Raw genomic sequence first — 12,511 nt, 5'->3', positions numbered from 1 at the left:
CGAACCTGCCATGCTGCCAGGTGAGGAAGGCGGTAGGAATGCAACTTGGGGATAAATGTGTCACCACGTGGTGGAATCGGGCGCTCGTCAATTTTTGGGCATGTGGGGTTATTGGTATTATCTTAAAGCTGGTTCAGTTGTCTTCCTATCGGTGAAAAAATACTTATCTTATTATCTATCTTGAACAGAATTCAAGATATCTGAGATTGAAGAAGGTGGGGTCACCTGGTTTCAAAGGTAGAATTAGGGGGAAAATGTCCGCCAAAGTTTGGTTATTTCCTTAGCTTGATAGTTCGTGGAAACTGAAAACTTACATTTTTGTGCCTTTTATCAATGTTTTTCAGTACAATCCACACAGAAATGTGTTTTTAATTTGACAACAATTGTATGAAGGCAAAAAACCCCAAAAATTCTATAAAAATTACTAAACTGGCAGAAAAATGTATTTCTTCAATTTCATTATTTTGACAAGCGCCTGATTTTATCACGCTGCCTTAGATGTCACCCCATCCATGTGATCCCTGAGCAGTACAGATGGTCAGGGTAGTGTGGGTGGGAAATATCACCTGTGCTCCAGTCACGCTCCAGCCCGGACACTTTCCTGGGTAGCTAGAGGTGAAAGTAATGTGACCAATTACCTGCCGCCCTGATCTCACGGCCAGCTGAGAAACAAGTTCCTCAAACTGTTGTCACATGTACAGGGGAGGTCACCGGGAGGTGCCATTGATTGATTGTCGTGCTTATTACGCCGGTGGGTGGGGCTACGGGTACAAACAAAGGAGATGTTCAATTGTTTCCGTTTTCAATAGGTCAAGCAGTGGTCCTATGAGATGCAAGCACGGGTGGCAACGGATAAGTAAGACTGACATGTGTCATTATTGTTCAAAGAGGCTCTGACATGATAGTACTTTAGAGGTGTGAAGTTTTGACCACTGCTTGCTGACCGGACCTCTTAGACAGCTAGATGCCTTTGACAGTGTCATTAGACAATTGTGTCACGACACAGTGGAATCAGGCGCTCGTCAATTTTTGGGCATATGGAGTTATTGGCGTCATCTGAAAGGTTGTTCTTTGGCCTTGCTTTCGATGAGAAAAATATCCATTTATCTTGTATAGAAGTTGATTTGTGATTGAAGGAGGTGGGGTCGCCTGGTTTCAGAGGTAAAATTAGCGAGAAATGACCGCCAAAATTTGGTGATTTCCATACCTTAAGAGTTCTTGGAAACTTTATATATAAATTTGTTGTGCCTTTAATCGTCTTTCCTTAAAATCCACACATAAAGGTGTTTTTAAATGGACATACACAGTGTTGAGCCAAAAAACAAAAATTCGAAACAAAATTCCAAACTGGTAAAAAAAACGTTGATTTCTCAGATTTTATTATTTTGACGAGCGCCTGATTTCACCACGATGCCTCACATGCAAGGGGGAAAGTGAGAAAAGGTTGTTTGGATAAGTGATTGTCTTAGACAGGTGGATGTCAGAGCAGGTTTGACTCGTTTGTCTGTTCCACTTACATTCTTACCTGTTCTGAATCCTGTCTGTGAAGACACCTGGTCCACTCGTCTTTTCCAAAATATCATCATGACCCGATGGTAGACAATATTTAAAAAATTGAACAAACGATGTTGTACTCGTAACAACAATATTTAATAAAAAAACACTTGAGTCAGAAATCTGAAGTGTTGTACATTAGTTTTCAAAAGAAGACAACAATATTGCACATCATGGGTAAAATAAAAAACTGAGGAAATCATTCGACTTGAAATTCATAAAAACAATTGAAGCAAAATATTGCACATATAGTTCACAATTAAAAAGAAGCCCAACTGAACAAGAAAGTAAAAGTGGATGATAAAAAGCATTAAGTACACTACATGTATCATGGAGAACCAGTGCGTGTGATGTGAACACAAGCTCGGGAATGTCTCTGAGTGGGATCTTTTTGGACAGATGGTGAGCTATAGATATCTACACGACTATGCTGCTGTAAGCCGTAGTAAGCTGACAAAATGCCTTTTTTTCATTTTGGTCCCAAATTTTTTATTTGCTAAATCGAAAGTCTGATCAGCAACCTTACTTGTGTGAAAAAATCAAAGTGAAACTATGACTAGTTTTTGAATAAATTTTAATTCAAATTTCGGAATCACTCTATTTTTAAATGGTTACGCTGACAAAAAGTCTTTATTTCTCCAGCGAAAGAAGAATTTGAAGAATTCAAGGTTAAGATGACTTGTGGCTTCTGCTGTGGCAAATTTTCACAATTTAGGGCTGAGTACATTGACATCTGAACAGTTGTCTGACAGTATACATGTGTAAACTGGACAAGTCCAGGCAAGAAATGTTTTTTTCTAAATCCTAAAGGAGCAAAATTGGCAAAAAATAAAGAAACCATAAATAAAGTACATGTACTTGGTCACCAGGCTTTGTGCATGTGTCTGTGGGACATGGAAATGTTGGCTTGAGCTGGATAGACTGGATGCTGGGACACATTATGGAAGATGAGCTCGATAGACTGGATGCTGGGAAACATTATGGAGGATGAGCTCGATAGACTGGATGCTGGGACACATTCTGGAAGATCTGATACAGGAAACAAAGGGGAGAACAACAGAACTACAGAAATCCTGGGACTGTGCTCATTTGTGCTTCTAATACTCTGCTGGTCTTGGAGTCCCTATTTGTACCTGACTCTTTCTGTATTTATAAAGGATGGAGAAAGTGAGACAGCTGTCGGGGCAGAGGTGAACACTTACTACTGTTAACATCTTCATATAACAAAATCTTGATAAAAGTAAACATCAAATTATGACACAGAAATGGCACAACAACCACAACTGGCACTGAACAACATGGAAAAACGTTGTAAGTTAGAAACAGAAAAATGTCTCTGTGGTGCTGAGAATTTCCCACCACAACAAATCATGATACATGATATGAGGTACAGAGGTATGGTAGTCTGGGAGCCAGCCGAGCTCTGGATTGTGAACAGCGTTGAGTATTAGAACATAGAAACACAACAGTCTCATTCAGGGCTGGTCAACCTTTTCATAGGGGGCATAAAAAATGTACATTTATAACACATCACACAGTCCCATACAAAGGACTTTACTTCTTAGATTTCAGCTCCATGTACAAGTACGCTCTTGTAAGTAGACCAAACAGCTTCTGATATATATAAATATATTAGTATTGGGAACACAAACCGACCCTCCCCCTAAAAAAACACACACAAAAATTTCCTAAAATGAAAAATCTGTTTTCTGGGCGACTGATCATCATCCAACATTGAGAATTTGTCCACAGATTCTCTCCGTCATCCACTCAGTTCATTTGCTCACCAAGTGTGTATATCATAGTATATGAAGAGATTTCACTCAAGATATAAATCATCTGTTGATAAAATGCATGAGGTAGAACATGACTGAACAATATCGAAGCGTAGGTAAAGCGACAACCTTTGGGCAAATGCCACAGTGAAAACAGCCAAACCACAGGCTAAGGAGTTCAAGAACACTTTAACAAAAAACTAAACTACACTGGCGTCTGCTTAAACCCAACATGGTTGATCCAAAAACTGCGGTTAAACTGAAAGAAAACAAAATCTCCCATTGTTTGGGGTCCTATTTGAGCAACCTCTCCAAGCCAAAAACCGAGCCAAATTTTAAAAATCCAGTACATGTAGTCCCTAAAAAATTCCTGCGGTCCCATACGTTTTGGTTTAAGCAGCCTCCACCGTATCATCTCTGTTAAGAGATAATAAATCCATACAAACACTGTACTGTACTTAGAAAAAAACTAACAACTAGAAACAACAAAAACACAACAGAATGCTGAGTGATTCATCGAGTCAGCAGTAGTAGGCTACTAAGTAGAAGAAAGATATCAGCTCTGACCTGAACAGATACTATAAGTTATAAGTAGAGGAAGAGGAAATGCTTTTTTTTATCAAAATCCGTAAGGAAATAATAACTAGTAACCAACTTTTTTTATATTTAAAAAAATAAATTTGAGTGCAACGTTCACTGCCTGAACCAAAACTAAACCCGTTTCCAAACTGAAACTGAAAGTAAAAGCAATAGATTGAAAGGGTTCTTCTTTGTTAGTATAAAAAAGCATAAGTGTTTACATATATATATAAAAAATATCAAACTGCATGAAAATTTCATGAAACAGATAATGCCTTTATAGAATACAATATTTCAGAGATCTTTTAAAACACAACTTCAAATTGACCAACTGCAGCAATATAAAGCCGAAGTCATACAGGTATCTTTTGATTATACAATTAATAATTGTGAATTTACTGGTAATTTTTCGACAGCCAAGTATTTACTGGTATTTCAGAAATTGTTGACAGCCATATCGTCGGCAAGCTGCTAAAATGTAATAAGCCCAGAAAAAAAAAAAAATTTTCAGGAGAGAAAAAAAGAAGAAACAACTTTCATTCTTTTAACAAATTGTACCTACATTACGCATTTTTTCTTGCTTTTTCCAACATTTGAACTTTCAATTTCCACAAAATATTTCTTGAACACACACATCCGATACCACAGATTCAGAAACTGCAATAAAAAAATTTTTTATTTTAATTTGGGGCTTAGTCATTTGAACTTGTGGCGGATGAGTGGTATTTTTTGATTGTTAATAATAATAGCCATGTATGATGGAGCAGAAACGTTTATCTCAAGTTATACAGGTAGTTTTTCTATTGTTGCCAGCCATGTAGTCACTGGAAGTTTTCTATAGTTGCTAGCCATGTAGTTACTGGTAGTTTTTCTATTGTTGCTAGCCATGTAGTTACTGGAAGTTTTCTATAGTTGCTAGCCATGTAGTTACTGGTAGTTTTTCTATTGTTGCTAGCCATGTAGTTACTGGAAGTTTTCTATAGTTGCTAGCCATGTAGTTACTGGTAGTTTTTCTATTGTTGCTAGCCATGTTGTTGTTATTTTTCTATTGTTGCTAGCCATGTAGTTACTGGAAGTTTTCTATAGTTGCCAGCCATGTAGTTACTGGTAGTTTTCTATAGTTGCCAGCCATGTAGTTACTGGTAGTTTTCTATAGTTGCTAGCCATGTAGTCACTGGGTTTTTTATTCTACTCTTGCTGGCTATGTAGTTACTGGGTTTTTTATTCTTTACAATTGACAGCCATGATTCTTGAGGCTCCAGAAAACGTAACATCAGAACATTCTAACTGACAGCCACATATTTACTGGTATTTTTTAAATAACTGACAGCAATGTATCATGAGGCAGAAACGTTGATCAGAAGCGCACAAAAGCGTTGTCAGCACTGCCTGGAAAACTTAACGGGGCTTTCTTGGCCTGTATGCTGTGCCAGGCCAGGAAGACGCCGGCGGTCGTCAGCCCCACGACCAGCCCGATCAGGATGGGACCGGACACCGCCGGCTCACTCCAGCCCTCCAGCTGTTGGTGGATCCACGCCTGGTACACGGACCGGCGGCACCACTCGTCATGGGCCTGGTCCTTCACCAAGTGAACTGAGGATATGAGGACATGCAATACAGTCACTGAGGACACGCAATGCAGTCGTTGAAGACATGGACAAACTTTGCCAAACTTAACTCTTAATCTGTCCCCGTGGTTTTATGTTCACAAAAAAATGAAATTATGCAAACTGAGCCCAAAAAAGTGAAATTATGCGATTCTGTTAATTTTAACAAAGAATTATCTGATAAAGGAAACTAAATCAGAAATAATGCAAAAAATGATCAAATTTTGCTAAATTATGCGGGGTGCATAAAACCGTGAGGCATCACGGTAAAATCAAAGAAATCTGCATTTTTATGGTCGTGGGGCAATTTTTTTTTTTAAAGTCTTTTTCCACTCAACGCCTTTTATGTCCATTTAAAAACAGTTTCCTGTGTGGATTTTACTGAAAAACATTGATTAAAGGTTAAAATAAGGTAAATTTTCAGTTTCCAAGGACTCAAGCTATGAAAGTCACCAAACTTTGGCGGCCATTTTTTCACGAATCTTACTTTAGAAAATAGACGACCCCTACCTCCTTCAATGGCAATACCTCAACTTATATTCAGGATAGATGGGTATTTTTTTCATCAAAAGATAGACAAATGAACAAGCTTTAAGATGCTACCCATAACTCCACATGCTCAAAACTTGATGAGCACCTGATTCCGCCGGGTCGTAACACACATATATATAGGGGCCTACTGAAGGCCTTTCCATCTTTGTATGGGACCAATTTGGTCTACGAATTCTTCAACACCACAGACTTCGCTCTAACTAACAGCTCTACCCCCCCCCCCCATTTAACCTAGTTCCATGAAATAAACACCCACAACTGAGTAGAAATGAACAGAGACACATTAGACAAAAACGATGTAACCATTTTGATAATACAGTCCGCATTGTACCAGACAGCCAGTACTTGTTGAGGAGAAAAGTGGTTGTCTTTGACAATGTCATGGTAATATTTTAAAATTTTTTAAACATAAGGGGGGAGTGGAAAGTGGTTAATTGTTTGTACTGGTAAAGGTTTTGGACAAGTGGCCGTTAGCGTAGGTAGGACTGTATTTGCAACAGTTATGATACAAGGTTCCGGAATAAGTGGCCTCCGTAATCCAGGGTTTGCTACAGCACTACCATAAGCTGACGAAACGTATTTTTTCATTTTGGTGCCAATTTTTTTCATTTGCTAAACTGAAAGCCTGATTAGTTACCCTACTTACTTGAGTGAAAAAATCAAAGTGAAACTGTGACTAGTTTGTGAATAAATTAAAATTAAAATTTTGTAAGAATGCTTTTTTCAAATGGTTATGCTAACAAAAAAAACCCTCTTTTTCTCGAAACTGCTGTGAATTTTAAAAAAATGTGTTTTGTCAGCTTACGACAGAGTAGCGAGATGATGCCAGCCAGCCATGCCCCGAGTCCTGTTCCCGCGGTTATATGCAAAAAAAAAATTATGAAATTATGCAAACTGAGCCCAAAAATGTGATATTATGTGATCCTGTTAATTTTAACAAAGAATGATATAGGAAAATAATCAGAAATTATGCCAAAAAATGATCAAAGAAAGATAAAGAAAGGAAAAGAATCAGAAATTATGTCCCCAAAAAAGATCAAATTTGGCAAAATGATGGGGCGTGCATAAAAGCGCAGGGACAGCCGGAGTGACTCACCTCCATCGGCCACGTACACCACCAATCTGAGAGGCTGTGAGCTGTTACACGAGAAACTGTCTGCGAAGTAAAACGGCCCCGTGCGGTTCAAGGTCTTGAAGAAAAAACCTTGACCTTTCACCTCGTCCAAGGGCACTAGTTGCTGGGCTCGGTGAAACTGACACGACTCCCAGTCCTCCTGGGGGGATGGAGAGACAGAGGAAGAACAAGAGATTTTTGTCATAGCAATAACATGATGTTCTGAGTCGGAGTCTGAGATAGGAGAAACTCATTCTCTCTGTCTCCCTCTCCGTGTGTGTCTCTCTCTCTCTGCGTCTCTGTGTGTGTCTCTCTCTTCTCTCTCTCACTCTTTCTCTCTCACTCTTTCTCTCTCTCACTCTTTCTCTCTCTCACTCTTTCTCTCTCTCACTCTTTCTCTCTCTCACTCTTTCTCTCTCTCACTCTTTCTCTCTCAATCTCTATCTTTAAAAAAAATCTTTTTCTGCCTTTGTATGAGTGTGTCAGCGTGTGTGTGTATGTGTGTATCAGAGTGTGTGTGTAAGTCTAAGTGTGTTGTGCATTAGTGTATGTGTGTGTGTGCGTGCATGTGTGTATCAATGAGAGTGTGTGTTGATGCGGGTGTGTGTGTGCACGTGTGCAGAGAGGTGCTGACAACAACTAATCAACACTTTCCTAAGAATCTCCAACCTGAGAAATATTATATTAGCTGCCCATCAAAAACATGCACAGAAGTAACTACTACACTATTCATTCTACATTCATTCACCGTTGTCTGAGGTGAAGCTGTTAGAGATTTCGCTATCCTAATCAGAAGACCCAAGTTTAATTCCGAAGTGGAGAGAAATATCTACAGAGTATCTCGGTCTTTCTGCTGGGATATTGTATCCCTGTTAGCCCAGGTTGGCCCTGAAAGGCAAGGTCAGAAGCCCGTCTCCTAAACGACCACAACTGTGTCAATGGGAGTGTAAAAACACCTACATTTAAAAAGAAAATAATAGAAGACATTGACCTGTCCCCGTCATTTTATGCAAGAAAAATTCTGAAATTATGCAAACTGGGCCCAAAAATGTGAAATTATGCAATTCTGTTAAATTTTAACAAAGTATGATAAAGGAAAATAATCAGAAATTGTGCAAAAAATGATCAAATTTTGCTAAATTAAGCGGGGTGCACAAAACCACGGGGACACACCGACAAGTTGTCGTTTACCTGCGAGTCAAAAAGATAGAGGGAGGTGTTGTTGTCGTAGACAAACTTGAGGTGATCGGACACAACGGCGTACAGACTGTCCAGCGGGGCCGACTCGGGCGACCAGTAGCTCTTCCCGCTGCCCACCACCTGGATCTGCACACACATACAGACAAATAGTAACAATATTATGATAAAATACAGTGGAGTACGTATTGGTGTCGGGCCTGGACAACGACATGATGAGATCCATCTGACCATACAGTGGGAGGTGACCCTGGGGGTGGGGGCAGGGGAGGGGGGAGATATTTGTTTTAGTAAAGAGTTTTACAGCACTTGCAACACAATAAGGTCATATAAGTGCCGAAGATTAGAGGTGTTACAAGAGAGTAACATGCACAAAAAAGAAGGAGTGATTAGGACGAGAGATGTTTGACAGCAAACATGTTTAATCCAAACACAGTGGTAAACCGAACGATAAAAGAATCCTCCATTTTTTAAATTCTTTGCTATTTGAGCAATCTGGCTAAATCAAAAACGAAAACAAAAAAACGGCTAAAGAGAAGAAAATCTGGCGCGGCCCCAGATTCTCAATAAACAACATTACAATAATTATAATTTGATTATTATAACCTTTGGGATTAACATCAATAACAGATTACCATAGCCCGTGCTTCAACTGCATAAAACTGACATCTTGAACATTTTTCAGTACGTACAAAAATAAACTCTAAATTTAAATCTAAATATCAATATAAATATTAGCCCAGAGTACTTAGTTACTACAGCACATTAAAAAGCAAAGAATCAAAACCAACAAAGAACCACCACCAAGAACTAAGAATCAAAACCAACAATAAAAAGAACCACCACCAAGAACTAAGAATCAAACCCAACAATAAAAAGAACCACCACCAAGAACTAAGAATCAAAACCAACAAAGAACCACCACCAAGAACTAAGAATCAAACCCAACAATAAAAAGAACCACCACCAAGAACTAAGAATCAAAACCAACAAAGAACCACCACCAAGAACTAAGAATCAAAACCAACAAAGAACCAGCCACCAAGAACTAAGAATCAAAACCAACAAAGAACCAGCACCATGAACTGACCTTGCTGTGCAGACACTTGCCGCGAGTGAGGGGAGGGAGGGTCTGTGAGATGAGAGGATCACCTCCCCCTCCTCCTTGTCCTCCTCCTCCTCCTCCTCCTCCCTCCATGACCTGCAGTTGGCTCAGACCAGGTCCGGACAGCGACATAATCAGATCTGTCTGACCGTACAATGGGAGGTGACCCTGGGGGTGGGGGCAGGGGAGGGGGGAGATATTTGTTTTAGTAAAGAGTTTTACAGCACTTGCAACACAATAAGGTCATATAAGTGCCGAAGATTAGAGGTGTTACAAGAGAGTAACAAACATAAAAAAGAAGGAGTGATTTGGACGATAGATGTTTGACAAGAAAGAAGGAGCAAACGACACCGGAGCACCCGCCAACAACCCACGAGGAGGCAGATATCTACACAGTTGAAATTATCAAAGAAAGCAGGCTATTGTCGAGGAGAAAAGTGACCATCTTTCACAGTGTCAAGTCATTATGTAAAAACCACAAGGGGAGAACAGGGAAGTGGCCATTTGTACGGGTGATTGTCTCTTATATACGTGAGGCAGCTTGGTGAGATCAGGCACTTTGTCAAAATAACGAAATCAAAAACATCAGCATTTTTTGGCTGCTGGAAATTTTTTTTTTTATTTTCTTTTTTAGGCTCAACACCTTTTACGACCTTTTCAAAACACATTTCTGAGAGGATTTTACAGAAAAACATAGATGAAAAGTACAAAAAATCTACATTTTCAGTTTCCAAAGACTCTCAGGCAATGGAAGTTACCAAACTTTAGTGGCCATTTTCTTTCTTATTATTTTACCTCTGAAAACAGGTGACCCCCACCTCCTTCAATCCAAAATATCTTGACTTCTACTAAAGATACATATGGGTAATTTTTTCATCCTAACCAAGACAAATGAACACACTAAAAGATGATACCAAAAACTCAATACACTCAAAAATTGACATGTGTCTGATTCCATTGCGTCGTGGCGCATATATATATATATATATATATATATACTAGCTGGGTCCCCTTTTGATGAAAGGGAGGATCGGTGCTTTAATATAAGCTGAAAGTCATTGGCCTACTATATTTACACTCTACAGGAATGGGGAAATAAATATTGAGAGATGCAAAAAATTAGGTCAAGATCTATACTCTGAAAATAAAATGTGCCTCTCAATATATCTCTTCCGGATTTTCTAAAATTACAGAGACAGAAGCGTCGGCCTACAAAAGCGATCGGCGAAATAAAGAAATTTAGCTTTTTGCAGCAAAACTGTCTCTAAACTGAAAAAACCAAGGGCGTCATGATCTGGAGAATATTTTAAAGAATTTTTTGGCGAAGACCGCTTGTCGATCGATGCAGCCATTAAAAATTCTTTCGAATAGCAAAATTCGGCCACCACAAATAGATAAAGATATATACAGGTCATCATTAGAGCAGACGTAGTGCCACAAAACTCTCCCTACAACCAGCAAAGGTCCCCACCTTAGCGACGTAGGTGTTGGTGCGGGCGGTCAAGGGAGCCAGGTGGACCGGAGCATGCAGGGGCTGGCCGTCGGTGTGGAGCACGGCCGACAGGTTCCTGTCTGTCCAGTTCACTCCGGTGATGACCATGCTGGGCCAGAGGGAAACCGTTAGTAATTATTATAATAAATGTTGTTGTTATTAGTATTGTTCTTCTTCTTATTATTATTAGTAATATTATTATTACCATTATTATCAGTAATATTGTCATATCATTATTATTATTATCATCATATCATTTTCATTATTATTACAATTATTACTATTATAATTATTAACATTATTATATCAGTACTTCTATTTCACCCAGTGGAGGAAAGTTAGGTAAGGTTGCATGGAAAAGGAACACTTCAAACAGCTTAGATGTTACTTTTTTTTAAAACATATCATCAGCAAGCTGTTAAACTGTTCTAAACCCAGAGAGTAGAAATTTCCAGGAGAGAGAGGGAGAAAAACTAATTTCATTTAGAGTTTAGAGATTGGCCCCCTACTGAATCAAGAAAGCAACAGTCAGAGTGCACCGTACATAAGACTCACCTAAAGTGCAGCACGTTGGCTCGGTCAAGTAAGAAGGCAGCTGTCTCCGTCCAGCTCTCAGCCTGAGGTCCTGAGTCGGGCGCTGGGACAGACACACTGACCACACCCGCACCTGGGGAGAGGGCAGAGGTCAACTCCATAAAGTTCTGTTTTATACATAATCATCTTCATCATCATCATCATCATCATCATCATCATCATCATCATCATCAACATCATCATCATCATCATCATCATCACCATCGTCATCATCATCATCATCATCACCATCGTCATCATCATCATCACCATCACCATCATCATCATCATCATCACCATCATCATCATCATCATCATCACCATCATCACCATCATCATCATCATCATCACCATCATCATCATCACCATCATCATCATCATCACCATCGTCATCATCATCATCATCATCATCACCATCGTCATCATCATCATCATCATCATCACCATTGTCATCATCATCATCACCATCATCATCACCATCTTCATCATCATCATCATCATCATCATCATCATCACCATCTTCATCATCATCATCATCATCATCATCATCATCACCATCGTCATCATCATCATCATCATCATCACCATCATCATCACCATCTTCATCATCATCATCATCATCATCATCATCATCACCATCTTCATCATCATCAATCATCATCATCATCCATAGTCATCACCATCTTCATCATCATCATCATCACCATCATTATTCATCACCATCACCATCAAATGCCACATATAATGAAACTGAAATCACCGACATGTGTGGAGTAGCTGTATGGCGCTTTGCTCTCTCACGCAGGAGACTCGAGTTCAATTCCCGAGTGGAGAAAATTAATATTTTTAGAAATCTAGTATCTCGGTCTGTCTGCTGGGATGATGTGTCCCTCTCAGCTGAGGTCGGCTCTGATAGGCAGTCTCAGAATCCTGCCTCCTTAATGATCTAAAATATGTCATGGG

General features: G+C 39.3%; 2 protein-coding genes across 2 annotated transcripts in view; both read right to left on the bottom strand.

Moving 5' to 3' along the window:
* Positions 1-4,699: 4,699 nt before the first annotated feature.
* On the bottom strand, positions 4,700-11,685 carry LOC106012173. The gene is made up of 6 exons (XM_013084265.2): positions 11,531-11,685; positions 10,955-11,084; positions 9,469-9,651; positions 8,373-8,507; positions 7,164-7,341; positions 4,700-5,501 (listed from the first exon to the last, which is right to left on the bottom strand). The coding sequence occupies exons 1-6, from the start codon at positions 11,668-11,670 to the stop codon at positions 5,266-5,268; spliced, it is 1,002 nt and encodes a 333-aa protein (XP_012939719.1). The 5' UTR covers positions 11,671-11,685; the 3' UTR covers positions 4,700-5,265.
* Positions 11,686-12,470: 785 nt separating this feature from the next.
* LOC101861739 overlaps positions 12,471-12,511 on the bottom strand; it is a 16,921-nt gene continuing 16,880 nt past the window's right edge. Inside the window, exon 17 of the mRNA XM_013084260.2 lies at positions 12,471-12,494. Within this exon, the coding sequence (XP_012939714.1) occupies positions 12,471-12,494 (24 nt within the window). The remainder of the gene's footprint in view (positions 12,495-12,511) is intronic.

Source organism: Aplysia californica, unplaced genomic scaffold, assembly GCF_000002075.1.
Source record: "Aplysia californica isolate F4 #8 unplaced genomic scaffold, AplCal3.0 scaffold00282, whole genome shotgun sequence".
Lineage (NCBI taxonomy): Eukaryota > Metazoa > Mollusca > Gastropoda > Aplysiida > Aplysiidae > Aplysia > Aplysia californica.
Note: the sequence above shows the minus strand (reverse complement) of the source record. Positions and strands in the feature narration are given on the sequence as shown.